Here is a 14,073-nt window from a genome sequence, read left to right on the forward strand (position 1 = left end):
AATTATAAATTGTTCGGTGTCATAGAGCACATCGGATGTATGAACAATGGACACTACATAGCAAAGAACTGCATAAACGGAAACTGGTTCTTGTTCAACGACTCAAGCGCGAGAAGATGCAACGAAGCAAACGTCCACTCGCCGAAGGCGTATATATTGATGTATCAACTGGTGTAAAAAATGTTTTGTTTTGTGTTTGTTGTGAATGAAAATGAACTGAATTAAAGTGTTCCGTAATGAGAAATTTCGTATTGATATGAAATTGTATAAAAGTGGGAAAGGAAAAATGTTTTAAACATGTTTTAGGTGGATATGAATTCACTTTTCTAAAAAAAAAAAAAAAAAAAAAAAAAAAAAAAAAAAAAAAAAAAAAAAAAAAAAAAAAAAAAAAAAAAAAAAAAAAAAAAACCTTTCTTAACAAGATAAGTCTTTTATGTATTAAATACCCAAGCCTCCAAATGATATTAAATGCTTTGGCATCTCATGAGATCACATAAAACATTCCAAACATTTAATTTATTAATTGAATTACAAGTGCACTTGTACAGTACAAATTCTTATTTCACCTGATACATCTCTTCCACATTTTTACAATGATAAATTTCATCTGTTTGCCACGAGTTCATCAGATATTCCATGAAATCTGTTGCGAGTGTTTTCAGTTGCTCCAATACTTCTGGCGAACGAAACTTTTCAGCAGCAGACACAAGACACGGGCCAAATGTGCCCGATAATATTTGGATGTTTGCTCCTGTTTCACTTTTATGTTCCACAAGTTCTTTCAGGAATCCAACCAAATACATTAATGTGTACACATTTATCTTAGGCATTAAATCGATAATGTCATCAAACTTTTTATCTTGTGACATTCGAATGAACTCATCAAACAACGAAATCGGAATTACCGAATCGGGCAATAACTCAAACCATTTCAAAAGGATATTAGACAGCTCATGAACGCCAGCTGATGCGATTATTTCGATTGTTCGACTTTTCTGGTTAACAACTGAATAAACTAATTCTTTGTCGAACCCGTCATCCATAAACACTCCCCATGTTTCAAAGCATCGCTTTTCTTTCATAGAACTAACAACATAAAACTCAATAAATGGAATCGGCAATTTCGAATTTTGCGCTTTCTGATTCCACATTTGTTCAACTAATGTAACGTTGAAGTATTGCGTTTCAGCTTTAAGTATCTCAAAGAATCCGCGTTTCTTACCAACTAAAAATCGTGTTTCAAACCGAATAAGTGTTAAAACTGCAATATCAATGATTTGCGCTTGCTTACACTTTAAACATGTGGTCGCAATATGCGCAGCAATACGTAAATGATTTCGTGTGCTGACGGGAAAAAGTGAGGAGACCGTTAAGAAAAGTTCCCATGTTCGAAGTAAACAGTCGTTTGACGCGTTTGATGTCGTCTGCTTGACAAGCTGATAAAACATTTCGTCAACGAGATTCTGGTGCTTGTCGAGAATGGATATGATGGATTGAAGGGTAGAATCAGGTTGCTCGTTTTTCAGAGAATATTTGATGATCAATTTGGAGAGAGTCGCGGATTCTTTCTTAAGATTGTTGGGAGTGGACTTAAGAAGTGGCTTCTTTAATGGTGTTTGAGAAAAACTTATAAGTTCTTGAATTGGTATTAACTTCTTTTGAAGAACTCCACCTGTGGAATGTTGACGGAAATTGGCCTTGGCAAACTCTAAGATGTTATACTGGGCAAGATATGATAGAATACAACTTGTCTCTTGAATTTGTCCAAGATGAAATGTTTCTGAAATAATTGAGTTGATCGAAAAAACATCTTCAATATCAATGGCTGGATATGGTCCCTTTGGAGGAACTTCTTCTGTTTCACTTTTAAGTTCTGGAATTGGACATTGATTATCTTCAACACTTGAAGAAATTTTGAAAGTAGAAACTGCCTTCTTTTGAGCAAAAGTGTTATTCTTTAATTTAGAAGCGCTAGATTCATTTTGATTCGCTTGAAATAGAGCACTTTTTGAATGACTCTTTTGATTGGAATTAGAACCAATAAAATAAGTAGGACTTCCTTTGGTTATCTTTGGTTTTGGTGGTTTTCCATAAGAATTTTTCTCACCATCTGATATTATTTGTGCAGTTTTGCTGGAAATTTGTGGTCTTTGAAACACAGCTTTTTCAGGATCAAAGCCAACAACAGATGATAAAGGAGGCGGAACAAGGAAATTTTCATTATCTGAAAGTTTAAGACTATTATATGATGATTGATTATTGCTTGTATCATTTGTATCACTTGGAAAAACGGCATCAATGACTACATCTGAGTCTCCTTCGCTTTGTAAGCTATGAGGCTCAAAATCAAACCTTCTTTTGCTCATTTTTTTGACATGGTTTACACAAAGTAAACAATTGAATTGCAATTTTTCAATGCTTTTGAAAGTTTTCCTGCTCTTAAAAATGAAGCCGATATGAGGTGACTTCACTTCAGTACAAAATTTCGTTATTTCAATGAGAAGTTTTTCGTTAATTTTTTTAATTGATTATTTTTTTAATACACAAACATAAGAAATAAGTAATATTATGGTTAAAGAGTGCAAACGTTATCTATAAAATCGAATGTTTTGTATATATTTTGGCTACAAATAGAAAAATTGTGAAGGAGTCATCATGGTTTTTTTAATAAATTTTATTTATATTTTATATTTATAATAAACACATATTGGCTAACATGTTTTGCAATTTATACTCTATTTTATGTACACAAAATAATAATATTTTCATTTTATTCACTCATGTTTTTTCTGTCGTTATTTGGCTTTCAATTACACCAAAAGTGACTTTAACCTTAGCTAAGATGCTAAATATGCTTCAATTCGTTATTTTTGATTCAAAAAAGTTGCTAAGCAATTGAAATAATTAATTATTATTTAAAATGATTATATCTATGAATTAGGTCTATAAATCAAAATAAAACACAAGATCCAATATTATTGTTTTAAAGTTTCATATTTAAATTTGATAGGAATCTATTGATAAATTATCGAGAAATGAAGGATTTCATAAATAGAAGCTTTTTTGCTTTTTTCTTATTTTAGATACATTATTGTTTCAATTTTAATAAATATTATAAATTATCCAAATAATAAACACATTACAAGAAAAGTAAACGATAAATTATATTAAAGAAAAAACTTGAAATTTATGGTGATTATGGTAAAAATGTATTATTTTTTCAAAAATTAAAAGAAAGATATTTTAATTACAAATAAGTGTAACATGTTTATCTTGAGTAGTACTACTTTTATCTGTGATAATACCTTATTATTTTCATTAGAATAATAAAAACATAATTAACGTACAAAAAAGACGTTAAGTCACTTCAATTCCATATATATAGAAACCGTTTAATGTGGTCGATTCCTTAATTCCATACTTTACAAAATCCAAAATGGACCGAGGAAGAGGCCGTGGAGGAAATAGGGATAATGGATCACGCGGTGGTCGTGGTGGCGGCGGCCGTGGAGGATTTAAAGATAAAAAATTCAATGGTGATCGAAAAGGCGGAAATGGCGGAAAATTTGATAAAGGTCGTGGCGGTCGCAACGATCGTGGTGGCAATAATCGTGGCAATCGTGGATCACGTGGAGGAAACAATGATAATAACAATCGTCTTACAATTGAACCATCACCTTTTGAAGGTGTTTTCAAATGCCATTCTAAAGCTGATTACTTAGTTACAAAGAACCTTACCCCTGGTAAGAGTGTTTATGGAGAAAAACTCATGTCAGTTGATGGACCAGAAGGACCTGTTGAATATCGTGAATGGAATCCATACCGCTCCAAGATAGGTGCTTGCATTCTTAGTGGTTTGGAAAATATGGGTATCAAACCTGGAAGCAAAGTATTATATCTTGGTGCATCAACAGGTACAACTATTTCACATGTTTCCGATATTGTTGGTCTTAATGGCCGTGTTTATGGTGTTGAATTTTCTCATATAGTAGCACGCGAATTTGTTAATTTAGCAAAGATGAGACCTAACATAGTCCCAATTATCGAAGACGCAAGACACCCAGAAAAGTACAGAATGTGCGTTCCTATGGTTGATTGCCTTTTTGCTGATGTTGCACAACCTGATCAAGCGCGCATCTTCATAATCAATGCAAAACATTTCCTCAAGAATGGTGGATTCTTCATGTTTTGCATCAAGGCAAGTTGCGTAGACTCAACATTAGAACCTAAAGAAGTTTTTCAGACTCAGACAGAAGAGTTGAAGAAAGAAGGTTTCGTGCCTGAGGAAGAAATAGACTTGGAAACGTATCACAGAGGGCACGCAATGGTAATAGGAACCTACAGACCAAACTAAAATAAATAAATATCAGAAATTTTGCTAAAAAATTTTACGAATGTATTAACATTTTTTGTGCTCTAACGAAGATTTGTCAAAAATAATTAATCAATTTTCATCATATTATTACTTTTTTATGAGAAGATCTCTAATTGTTAAATTTGAAATCGGGTGCCCCAGAGTACGTTTAGACTCAAAATCATTAAAATTTTAATTTTCTAAATGGAACGCGGTAATCAAATTGCCGCACTAAGAAAACACTCAACAAAAATAAACCCTCAGGTTTCCGTCAAGCCAGTAACAAAAACTAATCCTAAACCACTACCAATTGAAATTGTTGATATACCAAAAAGCGAAACTCCATTACAATCTCAAAAACGCTCACTTACTCAAAAGCTTGTTCATCTTAACACTGAGTATTCAATTGAAGAGCGTAAGAAAGAAAAGCTTCAATCAGATCTTTCACAATCACGTTCCCGAACAAAAAGTAATTTCGACTCTTCCACTGAACTCCGTTTAAAAATGATGAGTTCTAGGCTTGACGATCTTCGTAACAATTATGACGAAAATCTTCATCAACTTGATCGTCTCCGCCATCAACTTGATACACTTCGCGCATCTCTTTACACAAAATCTTCTCCACCTAACAACGCTCTCCCATTTCACCACTGCATCACACCACTCAGCGCTCGTGAGCTTTCAATGCTTCCTCCTCGTCACACTCGCGCGTTAACTCTTCAACCTGCAACTTCACACGCATCGATGCGAACTGTTGACGTGAACAATCTGAGCCAACTGTTATATTTCACTAATACACTTGAGCATGAGAACGAATCACTAACGCAAATCATTTCTGCTCGTCGTACATCATTAAGCGAATTACGTTCTGAAGTCACACAACTCGAGTCGCAGTATGATGAGTTGTTGAAACAATGTAATGCAAATGAAAATGAGCAAATCAAAGAACTTGTGAAAATTTCTTCAGACATAAGCGCAGCACAAGAAGAAGTTAAATCGCTTCAAAGCGCTTTGTCTGATGAAAAGTCTCAATTTGAATGTGCAAAAAATAATATTTTGGATCTCGCAGCAGCGCTCAATTGCGATGGCTGCGAAATTAACTCAAACGACGACGTCATAAAAGTGTTATCAATAATCGAAAAATCTGTTTCGGAACTTCAGCAGCAATAAAACATTTTTTTGTTGAGTAAACATGGCTATTCAATACATCAAAGATAAGGGTATCAAGCTCACAAACATCCAAGCCGATGATATTGTCGATAAGAACCTTAAGCTTACATTAGGTCTCACGTGTATGCATCAACAAGTTCCAAATCGAAGATATCTCTGTTGAAGAAGCAACAGCACGTGATGCTCTTCTTATCTGGTGTAAGAAGAACACCCAAGGCTATGATGGTGTTAACATCACTAACTTCACCACATCATGGTCCTCAGGTCTTGCTTTCTGCGCATTAATCAACCACTTCCGTCCAGAACTTCTTGACTACAACTCACTTGACAAAGAAAACCATGCCGATAACTGCAAGAAAGCATTCGAAGCCTGCGAGAAACTTGGTATCACAGTCTTCCTTGATGTTGAAGATCTTGTTGACACAACACCAGATGACAAATCTGTTGTTACACAAGTTTCCGAATTCTTCCACTTCTTTGCTTCCGAAACTAAGGTTCTTGCCTTAGCTGAGAAGGCCAAGAAGATTGTTGGAATCCAAAAGCAAATCTACGAACTTAAGAACAACTATGATGAACAAGCCAAGGTTTTCATGGATGCTCTTAACGAAGCTAAGAACAACTTATTAGCTGATGATTATGAACAAACAGTTCCAAGCGTTAAAGACAAACTTGTCAAAGTTGTTAAGTTCGGTCGTGATGAACGTCCAAAGCTTGTTGAACTTCGCGGTACAGCCATCAGAACATGGACACAATTAGTATCAAACTGCAATTCACACAATCGTCAAATCCCAACACCACCAGAAGGCCTCGAACCAGAAACACTCACCAAGGCACTCGAAGAAACCGAACAAATCCAAGGCAACAGGAGCACCGAACTTAAGGAAATTTTTCATAACCTTCAAAAGTCAAAGATTGATGACTTCAATGAGAAGTGCGATGCAATTGCCAACAAGTGCAATGAAATCCGTGAGAAGTCCGAACAATAAGATATCCTTAATGATCTTCTTGAAGAAGCCAAAGGACTTTCAGCATCAGAACTTCAAGCACCATATGATGAACTTGTTCAACTTCAATTAAACACACGCGCCAAGTACACAGTTTACTCCATCCAAAGCGAAATCGATCAACTCGTTTCACTCTTAACACGTCTCATTGACCAAAAGAGAGCACGTGATATCGAAAAGGAGAACAAGGCTAAGATCGATGCATACAATGAAAAGGCACAAGACCTTAAGGTATCACTCGAAATCGAAGGCTAACTCGAACAACGCCGTGAACACTTCATCAACAAGATCAAGGAAATCACCGAAAAGAGAGAAGGTATCAACAATCTTACCATAAGCTTGAACAAGAAAGTCTTCACCTTGAAATCGAAAACACACCACAAGTTATCTCATCAATGTACGCATGTGTTCTTGCACAAGCTACAAACTCATTGAATGAGATCTACAACACAATGGTTCAAAGCTATGATGCTAAAGCAGCAGAATTCATCGAGCGCATCAAGCCAATCGAAACATCTGCCAAAGAACTCGAAGGTTGACTTGAAGACAAGAAGCAAAAGCTCGAAGAACTTCTTGGCCAAGCAAAAGCAATCACACCAGAAATCGAACAACTTGATGCACCATTCGAAGAACTTACACAATACAAACTCAACTACAAGGCTAAGGCATCGCCAACAGATGTACTCGCTTCAGCAGATGCACTTGTTGCTACAATCAATCACTTGATCCAACACAACGAAGGTGAAATCATTGAAACAAGAAACAGCTCAAAGATCTCAGAATACAACGAGAAGGCTAATGTCATTCTTGAAACCGCTAAAGCACTTGAAGCATCACTCGATGGATTTCCAGAATCTAACGAAGAGAAGTTAACAGCACTCTTCGAGAAGCAAAAGGAAGTTGAAGCCGAAAAAGGCAAAGTCGAAGAAATCCTTCCATTATACGAAGAAATTGAAAAGGATTCACTCGAAACTGAAGTCGAGAACTCACCGTCAGCCATTTCACAATTCTTCGCTAACACATTAAGACATAGATCCAAGAAGCAGACAAAGCAATTGCAGCTGCTAAGGGTCTCGAAATCTCTGAAGAACAACTTAACGAATTCCGTGAAACATTCGACCACTTCGACAAGGACAAGAGCAAGACGCTCGAGCCATACGAACTTAACGCGTGCCTTACATCACTCGGTGAGACTTCTACTGAAGATGAATGCAAGGAAATCATCAAGAAGTACACCGGCGAACAAGAGAAACTCGACTTCGATAACTACGTCAAGTACATGCTCGACAGATTCTCTAAGGCAGAATCAGCAGACGCAACTAAGGAGGTATTCAGAGCTATCGCACACAATAGCCCAATAATCAACGACGAACAATTAGCAAGATACTTCAGCCCAGAAGACGCTGAATACCTTAAATCTGTTATGACACCAGTAGAAGGAGGTTATGACTTCCAACAATGGGTTGACTCAATCTACCAATAAATTGATCACATACATTCAATCGTTTAATTTATTTTTTTCTCTTCAAAGTACTTAAATCGTCGTATTCAGATTTTGTTGAACTTTCTCAGAGAACTCTTAGAAGAATATAAATTTGATCTTTAGTGTTAGTGGATGTTAAGTCATTTTCGATATGTGGGACTGCTTTAATAAATTTATATATATGTAATATAAAATAAATTTGGTTGTCAAAAAGCAATTCTTGTGTTTTTTATATTATTTCAAACAGCACTTATTAGAGCATCTTTATATAAAATTTTGTATTTAAATTGATCCGACTTTAATTCAAAATGTTTACCAAAAAATTGTGAAGAATTGAAGTGATTTATTTTTCCACATGAAACCAAATGAACATTGCAACTGGGAAACACTTCGATCAATAAATCAAGCAATTTTTAGTTTGAATGAAGAAAATTTGTCTAAATCTTTAGGTTTAATAATCAACAAATTTGATGAAATCCATATTTTATCTTATGATTTAATGATTATTCAAATGATATATTATTCCTTTGTAATTAAAAACAATGATGTAGATTTATTTTTTAATATTATAAAAGAAATAAGAACATTTGAAGAGAGTCATCAAATCAAATCTAATATATTTGATATATTTGGTCGATTTCTTAACAATGAGCATACACATGAATCATATTATCTTCTTGAAACTATGATTGAACATAATTTTCTTGAACCAAACATTGTAAAAAACAAACAGGATGTTTATTTTGCACATTATATGTCTAAAGAAGAATTAGCAATTTTAAGGGAACATGATTTTGTCAATTATGAAGAACTTTCAAAGAATGATTGGGAATTACATAAGAAATTAATTAGAGAAGGACATAATGCAAATGAAATTGCAAAAATAATTCGAAATGATGAAATTGAAAAACTTCAAGAAATAACATCACAAAATGATTTTGACTTTAATCAAGAAATTGAACTATCACTTTATGAAAGATGCTCATTCATTAATCGGTATAATGTTTTATTAATTGATTATGCAGCATTTTTTTCTTCAGTAAAATGTTTTAAATATTTACTTATAAATGGTGCAAGTGTAGAAAATACAGGCAAATATGCTCTTGCAGGTGGAAATGAAGAAATTATTCATTTATGTGAACAAAATCATTCATCATTTCAAAATGCATATGAAACAACAATTAAGTTTCATCGAAATGATATCTTTAAATATTTTTATGATAATAAAATTATTGAAATTAATAATTTAGAAGATATAGGAGAAAAATGGGTTTCATATTTTAATTATGAAATTTTTACATATCTAGAAAAAGAAGGAATGAAAATTAATGAAAATATCATTAACAAAGCAGCAATAATTGGAAACATATTTCTTATTAAACATTTTCTTGAAAGTAATAAAATTCCTAAATATATATTGGTATTTTCAGCAGGATCAATAAATATTGAACTTGTTAAATATATTTAAATACAAGAAGGAATTGATATTAATGCTAAAGATATTTATTTTAATAATTTTATGATATTTCAAAATAATATTTGGAAAATATTTAAATTATTTAATACTGCACTTATGTGTGCATTTTTTTTTTGGTCATACAGAAATAGTTAAATTACTTCTTGAACAAGAAGGAATTGATATTAATGCTAAAAATATTTATATGTTTTATTTGAAATTTATTTTAATAATTTTATATTTTTAAATAATATTTGGAAATTATTTAAATTATTTGAAACAGCACTTATGAAAGCATCTGAAAGAGGTTATACAGAAATAGTTAAATTACTTCTTGAATAAGAAGGAATTGATGATAATACCAAAAATATTTATTTGTTTTGTTTTATGTTTATTTTAATAATTTAATGTTTCAAAATAATATTTGGAAATTATTTAATACAGCACTTATATGTGCATCTGAAAATGGACATATAGAAATAGTTAAATTACTTCTTTCATTTGAAGGACCACGGTGAAATTTCACTAATTTTGTTGTCATATTTGAGAGATATCGTTGCCACATTTGAATGATATACAATTTAATTGACTAAGTTGGTTGCCATATTTCAGTAAATGATTATCGGCTTCATTCAAATATGGCAACAGACTTAGTCAAATACCGAACGATAAAATATCTCGGAAATTGTTTGGTTATTGTTTTGAAAATTAGCACTTTTGTATTTGTGATTTAACATTTTGCAAAAAAATAAAAAAAAAGTATAGTCAAATTAATTTGAAAAACTAATGTTAAAGTTATTATTTAATGGTTATTAATATCAAATCATCGAAGGAAATTTATGGCTTCTTCTTCATTGTTATTACTTATCATTCAAACTTGCTATCTCAAAAAAATTTAATCTTCCACTAAATTCTTTCAGAATTTTTGAAGTTTTATCTTTTCTTTTTGTTTTATAGTTAAATTACTTTAATTAGTTTTATCTTTTTCTAATAGAAAAATAATTGCTTCATGAATATTATATTTTGAGAATTTTCATACGTCATTTTCATATTTTGACATTAACACAAAAATGAATATATTCAATGATCATAAATTATACTAATGACAAAAGGAAAAAAAAAAAGCAACGAAAGATTTTTTTGGAGGTTGTATATCATTGACTCTAAACCAATTTACTTTCTTTTCATTAAAGTTTGAAACTACTTTATTCAATATTTTTTAAATCAATTTAAACGGAATGTTAGATTTACGTTATTTACATTATGGTTTATGCTTCAAAACACTCATTTCAAAAATAGTTTTACAGTAAATAAACATTTTTAAATTTATTTTCATTTTTATTTATAGCATTAATTTTTTGTTTATATTGAACTCATTAATTTTCTTCATCATTTATAAATTGATTTGTTTCTTGATTTATTACTTTCGGTTTACTTTTTAAATTTGAATAAGTTATTTTACCATTGGCACTTATTTTTTTATTGATCGATGATTAGTTCCATGTCAATAAAGTGTAAGCGTGAAAGTTATATTCTGTGATGTTTTTTAAGCCATATGTTGTTTGATATTTATCATTACAAAATATAAAAATATATAATATTGAAAATTATATTTGTTCAATAAATTTTTCTTCTTGAAAATCTTCAGCAAATGGATCTTCTTCAATATTTATGTTACTTATTCCCGTAGTAAATGTATTTGTCGTTTCGTTTTCATTTTGTTCTGATTTATCATTTTCATAAATTTCTTCTTTTTTATTTCGAATATGTTTCAAAAATATAATTAATAATGTGATAATAGCTATTACTATAACAATTACACAAACAGAAATGATAATAATTTTCGTTTTATTATCGTTGTTTTGATTATCATTAACATTAGTGTAAAACATTGTAAAGAAATTGGAATAATAATTATAATAAGTCGAATAAATAACAATCGTATAATTGTAATAAATAAATTCTGTTTCAATATATGAAAATGTCGAATTGTTTATATATAATGAATATGTTTTCGTTTTTGTTTCATAAATAGTTAATGAATGTGTAATTGATAATGTAATTGTTAATGTGTATGAAAATGAAAATGATAATGAAATATCACTTTGAAGTGATGCAGTAAATGTATTTGAATTAGAAAATGTATTCGATTGACTAAATGAATATAATTCTGATAATGATATTGAATCTGACTGTGAATATGTATTTGATTGACTAAATGAATGCGTTGGAAGTGGTTCACATGTTCCTTCTGTGTTGTCTTTGGCAACATCTAAACTTCCAAATTTACTTCCGACGTATGTTGCATATGTGATAACACTTGTTGAAACATTAAAAAATGCACCTTCACTAATTTCTGGTTCTGAATCTCCATAATAATAAATGCATTGAAGATTATAACAATTACCAAATGCTGAACTTCCAATATTTTTTTATTCCATATCCAAGTGTTAATAAAGTTAAATTAGAACATAATGCAAATGCATAATTTCCAATTGTTGTAACTGAATTTGGAATTGTAATGTTTTTGATTGATGAACACATTGAAAATGCTGAACCACCAATTTCTGTAACATTTTCTCCAATGATAATCGTAACTAATTTAGAACATGACGAAAATGCATAAATTCCAATAGATGATACTGAATTACCAAAATTAACTGAAACAACTGATGACCAATTTGAAAATGCATCACCTGGAATTGAATAAATATTTTCACTGATAATTATATATTTCACAATATTTTTATATTGAGAAATTTCATTAAATTCATTTGAATATATGATTGTAAGTGTTAAATTATCTCCATTATATATTTGATAAGAACTCATGAAAAACATAACAAAAATTAAAATATTTTCAGTTTTTTTCTTTTCGTTTGCTTTCAATGTATATTTGGTCGTTAATATTTTCTGAACTGAAATTGTGTTTTTCTGATAGAATTTGATATGAATAACCGAAAATATCATTGAAAAAACGATGGTTAAATGAGGTAAAACATTCAAAATGTTTGGTTTTTCTTCGTTGTAGTTTCGCATCATCAAAAAATGTGAAAATTCACGTTTTATAGGATATACATCTTCATAAGATTTGTTATATGTTTTATCAGATTTACCATTTTTGACAAATATATCAATTTCAAAGTATTTTCCCAAAATGTTTGAAAAATATGTTCTTGGAATTTTTTGTTTGTTATTAAAATTCTGATGTACAACTATTGTAGATTTACTGTATGATATCAAATTTAAAAATAATTTGTTTATCAAAACTTTATAATTATTGTTAAATCTTTTAAATTTTTTGTTCATAATTTCATTAATTGATACATCTTCATCACATTTGTAAGTCATAGCTTTCTTGTTTTCGTGGTTTTGTATTTGTAATATTTCTTTTTGAATGATATAAGGTGTAATAAGCTTTGTATCGGTTACAAATCGTTTCATCATGATCAAAATGCTGAACAAAAGAAAGATCTTCATGTTTCAGCTTGTAATATATCTATAGACCTTCACCAATTACACATCGGCTATCTCAAAAGTTTAAAATCTCACGGTTAAACTTTTAAAAACCTGTTGTTTTATTGTCGTTTTTCAAACCGATTTTGAGATATTTGAATCGATTTTTTAAGACGACAATCAAAGAAACAGCTTTATAACATTATAAATACACTTTTAAATAACATAATGAATATATGTTATAGAACAGAATTTATGCTTTAATTTGGTGTGCCGTTCATTTATCAAAGATGTTTTTATCACATAAAATTAATACTTTTTTAAAACATTGGCAATTCTGTTATTTCTTGCTATTATAGTTTATTATATATATATATATATAATAAACAAAATATAAAGAGCTCTTTATGTACATAAATCAATTACATTGTATCTTTAATTTAAAAGATATTTTTTGATTTTGAGAATAATGAACTCAAGTAAAGTTTATCAAAATTCATTCAAAAGCTTTTGAACATTTAATGTATTGACAATCATGATTCAAAATTATTGATCGTTTGCAACAATGTTTACCTTATTATATTCAAAGTCAGTGAATATTATTCAAACATCATAAAATCCAAAATTTCATATTTAAATAAACTAATTCAAAACATTTTAAAGTCAAAATGATATTATCGTTAATATGAATTTATTTTATTTTATATGACAACACATAATTTTTGTATAAAAATTATATCAAAAAATGTTTATTATTACACATTTTATTCATAGCCAATTGTCTTCATCTTCTTTCGCAATATCTTCAACTAAACTATTTACTTCTTCGATTTGCTTTGTACTTGACGTTGTCGTGTCCTTAAATTGTAACTTTGAAATCGATTTTTCTTTCTTATTATTACTTCTCACTAAAAATATAACAATTCCAACAATGATCAAAACAAATGCAAATGATCCGCAAATAATTCCAATCAAAGCATTCGTCGTAATTCCTTTTGGTGAATTTTCATTGGAAGTGTAAAACATTGTAAAGAAATTGGAATAATAATTATAATAAGTCGAATATATAACAATCGTATAATTGTAATAAATAAATTCTGTTTCAATATATGAAAATGTCGAATTGTTTATATATAATGAATATGTTTTC

At 30.3% G+C, this 14,073-nt stretch overlaps 4 protein-coding genes across 4 annotated transcripts; 3 read left to right on the forward strand and 1 right to left on the reverse strand.

Moving 5' to 3' along the window:
* Positions 1–557: 557 nt before the first annotated feature.
* GO595_007728 (RhoGAP domain containing protein) lies at positions 558–2,366 on the reverse strand (the record flags this gene model as incomplete). The annotated part of the gene is made up of 1 exon (XM_067921223.1): positions 558–2,366. One exon carries the CDS (start codon positions 2,364–2,366, stop codon positions 558–560), a length of 1,809 nt encoding a protein of 602 aa, XP_067772104.1.
* Positions 2,367–3,436: 1,070 nt separating this feature from the next.
* Positions 3,437–4,354, forward strand: GO595_007729 (rRNA 2'-O-methyltransferase fibrillarin; the record flags this gene model as incomplete). Its single annotated transcript, XM_067921224.1, has 1 exon — positions 3,437–4,354. The coding sequence occupies one exon, from the start codon at positions 3,437–3,439 to the stop codon at positions 4,352–4,354; it is 918 nt and encodes a 305-aa protein (XP_067772105.1).
* A 204-nt stretch (positions 4,355–4,558) lies between these two features.
* GO595_007730 (putative alpha-actinin) lies at positions 4,559–6,510 on the forward strand (the record flags this gene model as incomplete). Its single annotated transcript, XM_067921226.1, has 2 exons — positions 4,559–5,476; positions 5,638–6,510. 2 exons carry the CDS (start codon positions 4,559–4,561, stop codon positions 6,508–6,510), a joined length of 1,791 nt encoding a protein of 596 aa, XP_067772106.1.
* A 413-nt stretch (positions 6,511–6,923) lies between these two features.
* On the forward strand, positions 6,924–7,889 carry GO595_007731 (putative alpha-actinin; the record flags this gene model as incomplete). Its single annotated transcript, XM_067921227.1, has 2 exons — positions 6,924–7,062; positions 7,129–7,889. The coding sequence occupies 2 exons, from the start codon at positions 6,924–6,926 to the stop codon at positions 7,887–7,889; spliced, it is 900 nt and encodes a 299-aa protein (XP_067772107.1).
* Between the last annotated feature and the right edge of the window lie 6,184 nt (positions 7,890–14,073).

Source organism: Histomonas meleagridis, assembly GCF_020186115.1.
Source record: "Histomonas meleagridis strain 2922-C6/04-10x chromosome Unknown contig_57, whole genome shotgun sequence".
In the NCBI taxonomy this organism is placed as follows: Eukaryota; Parabasalia; order Tritrichomonadida; family Dientamoebidae; genus Histomonas; species Histomonas meleagridis.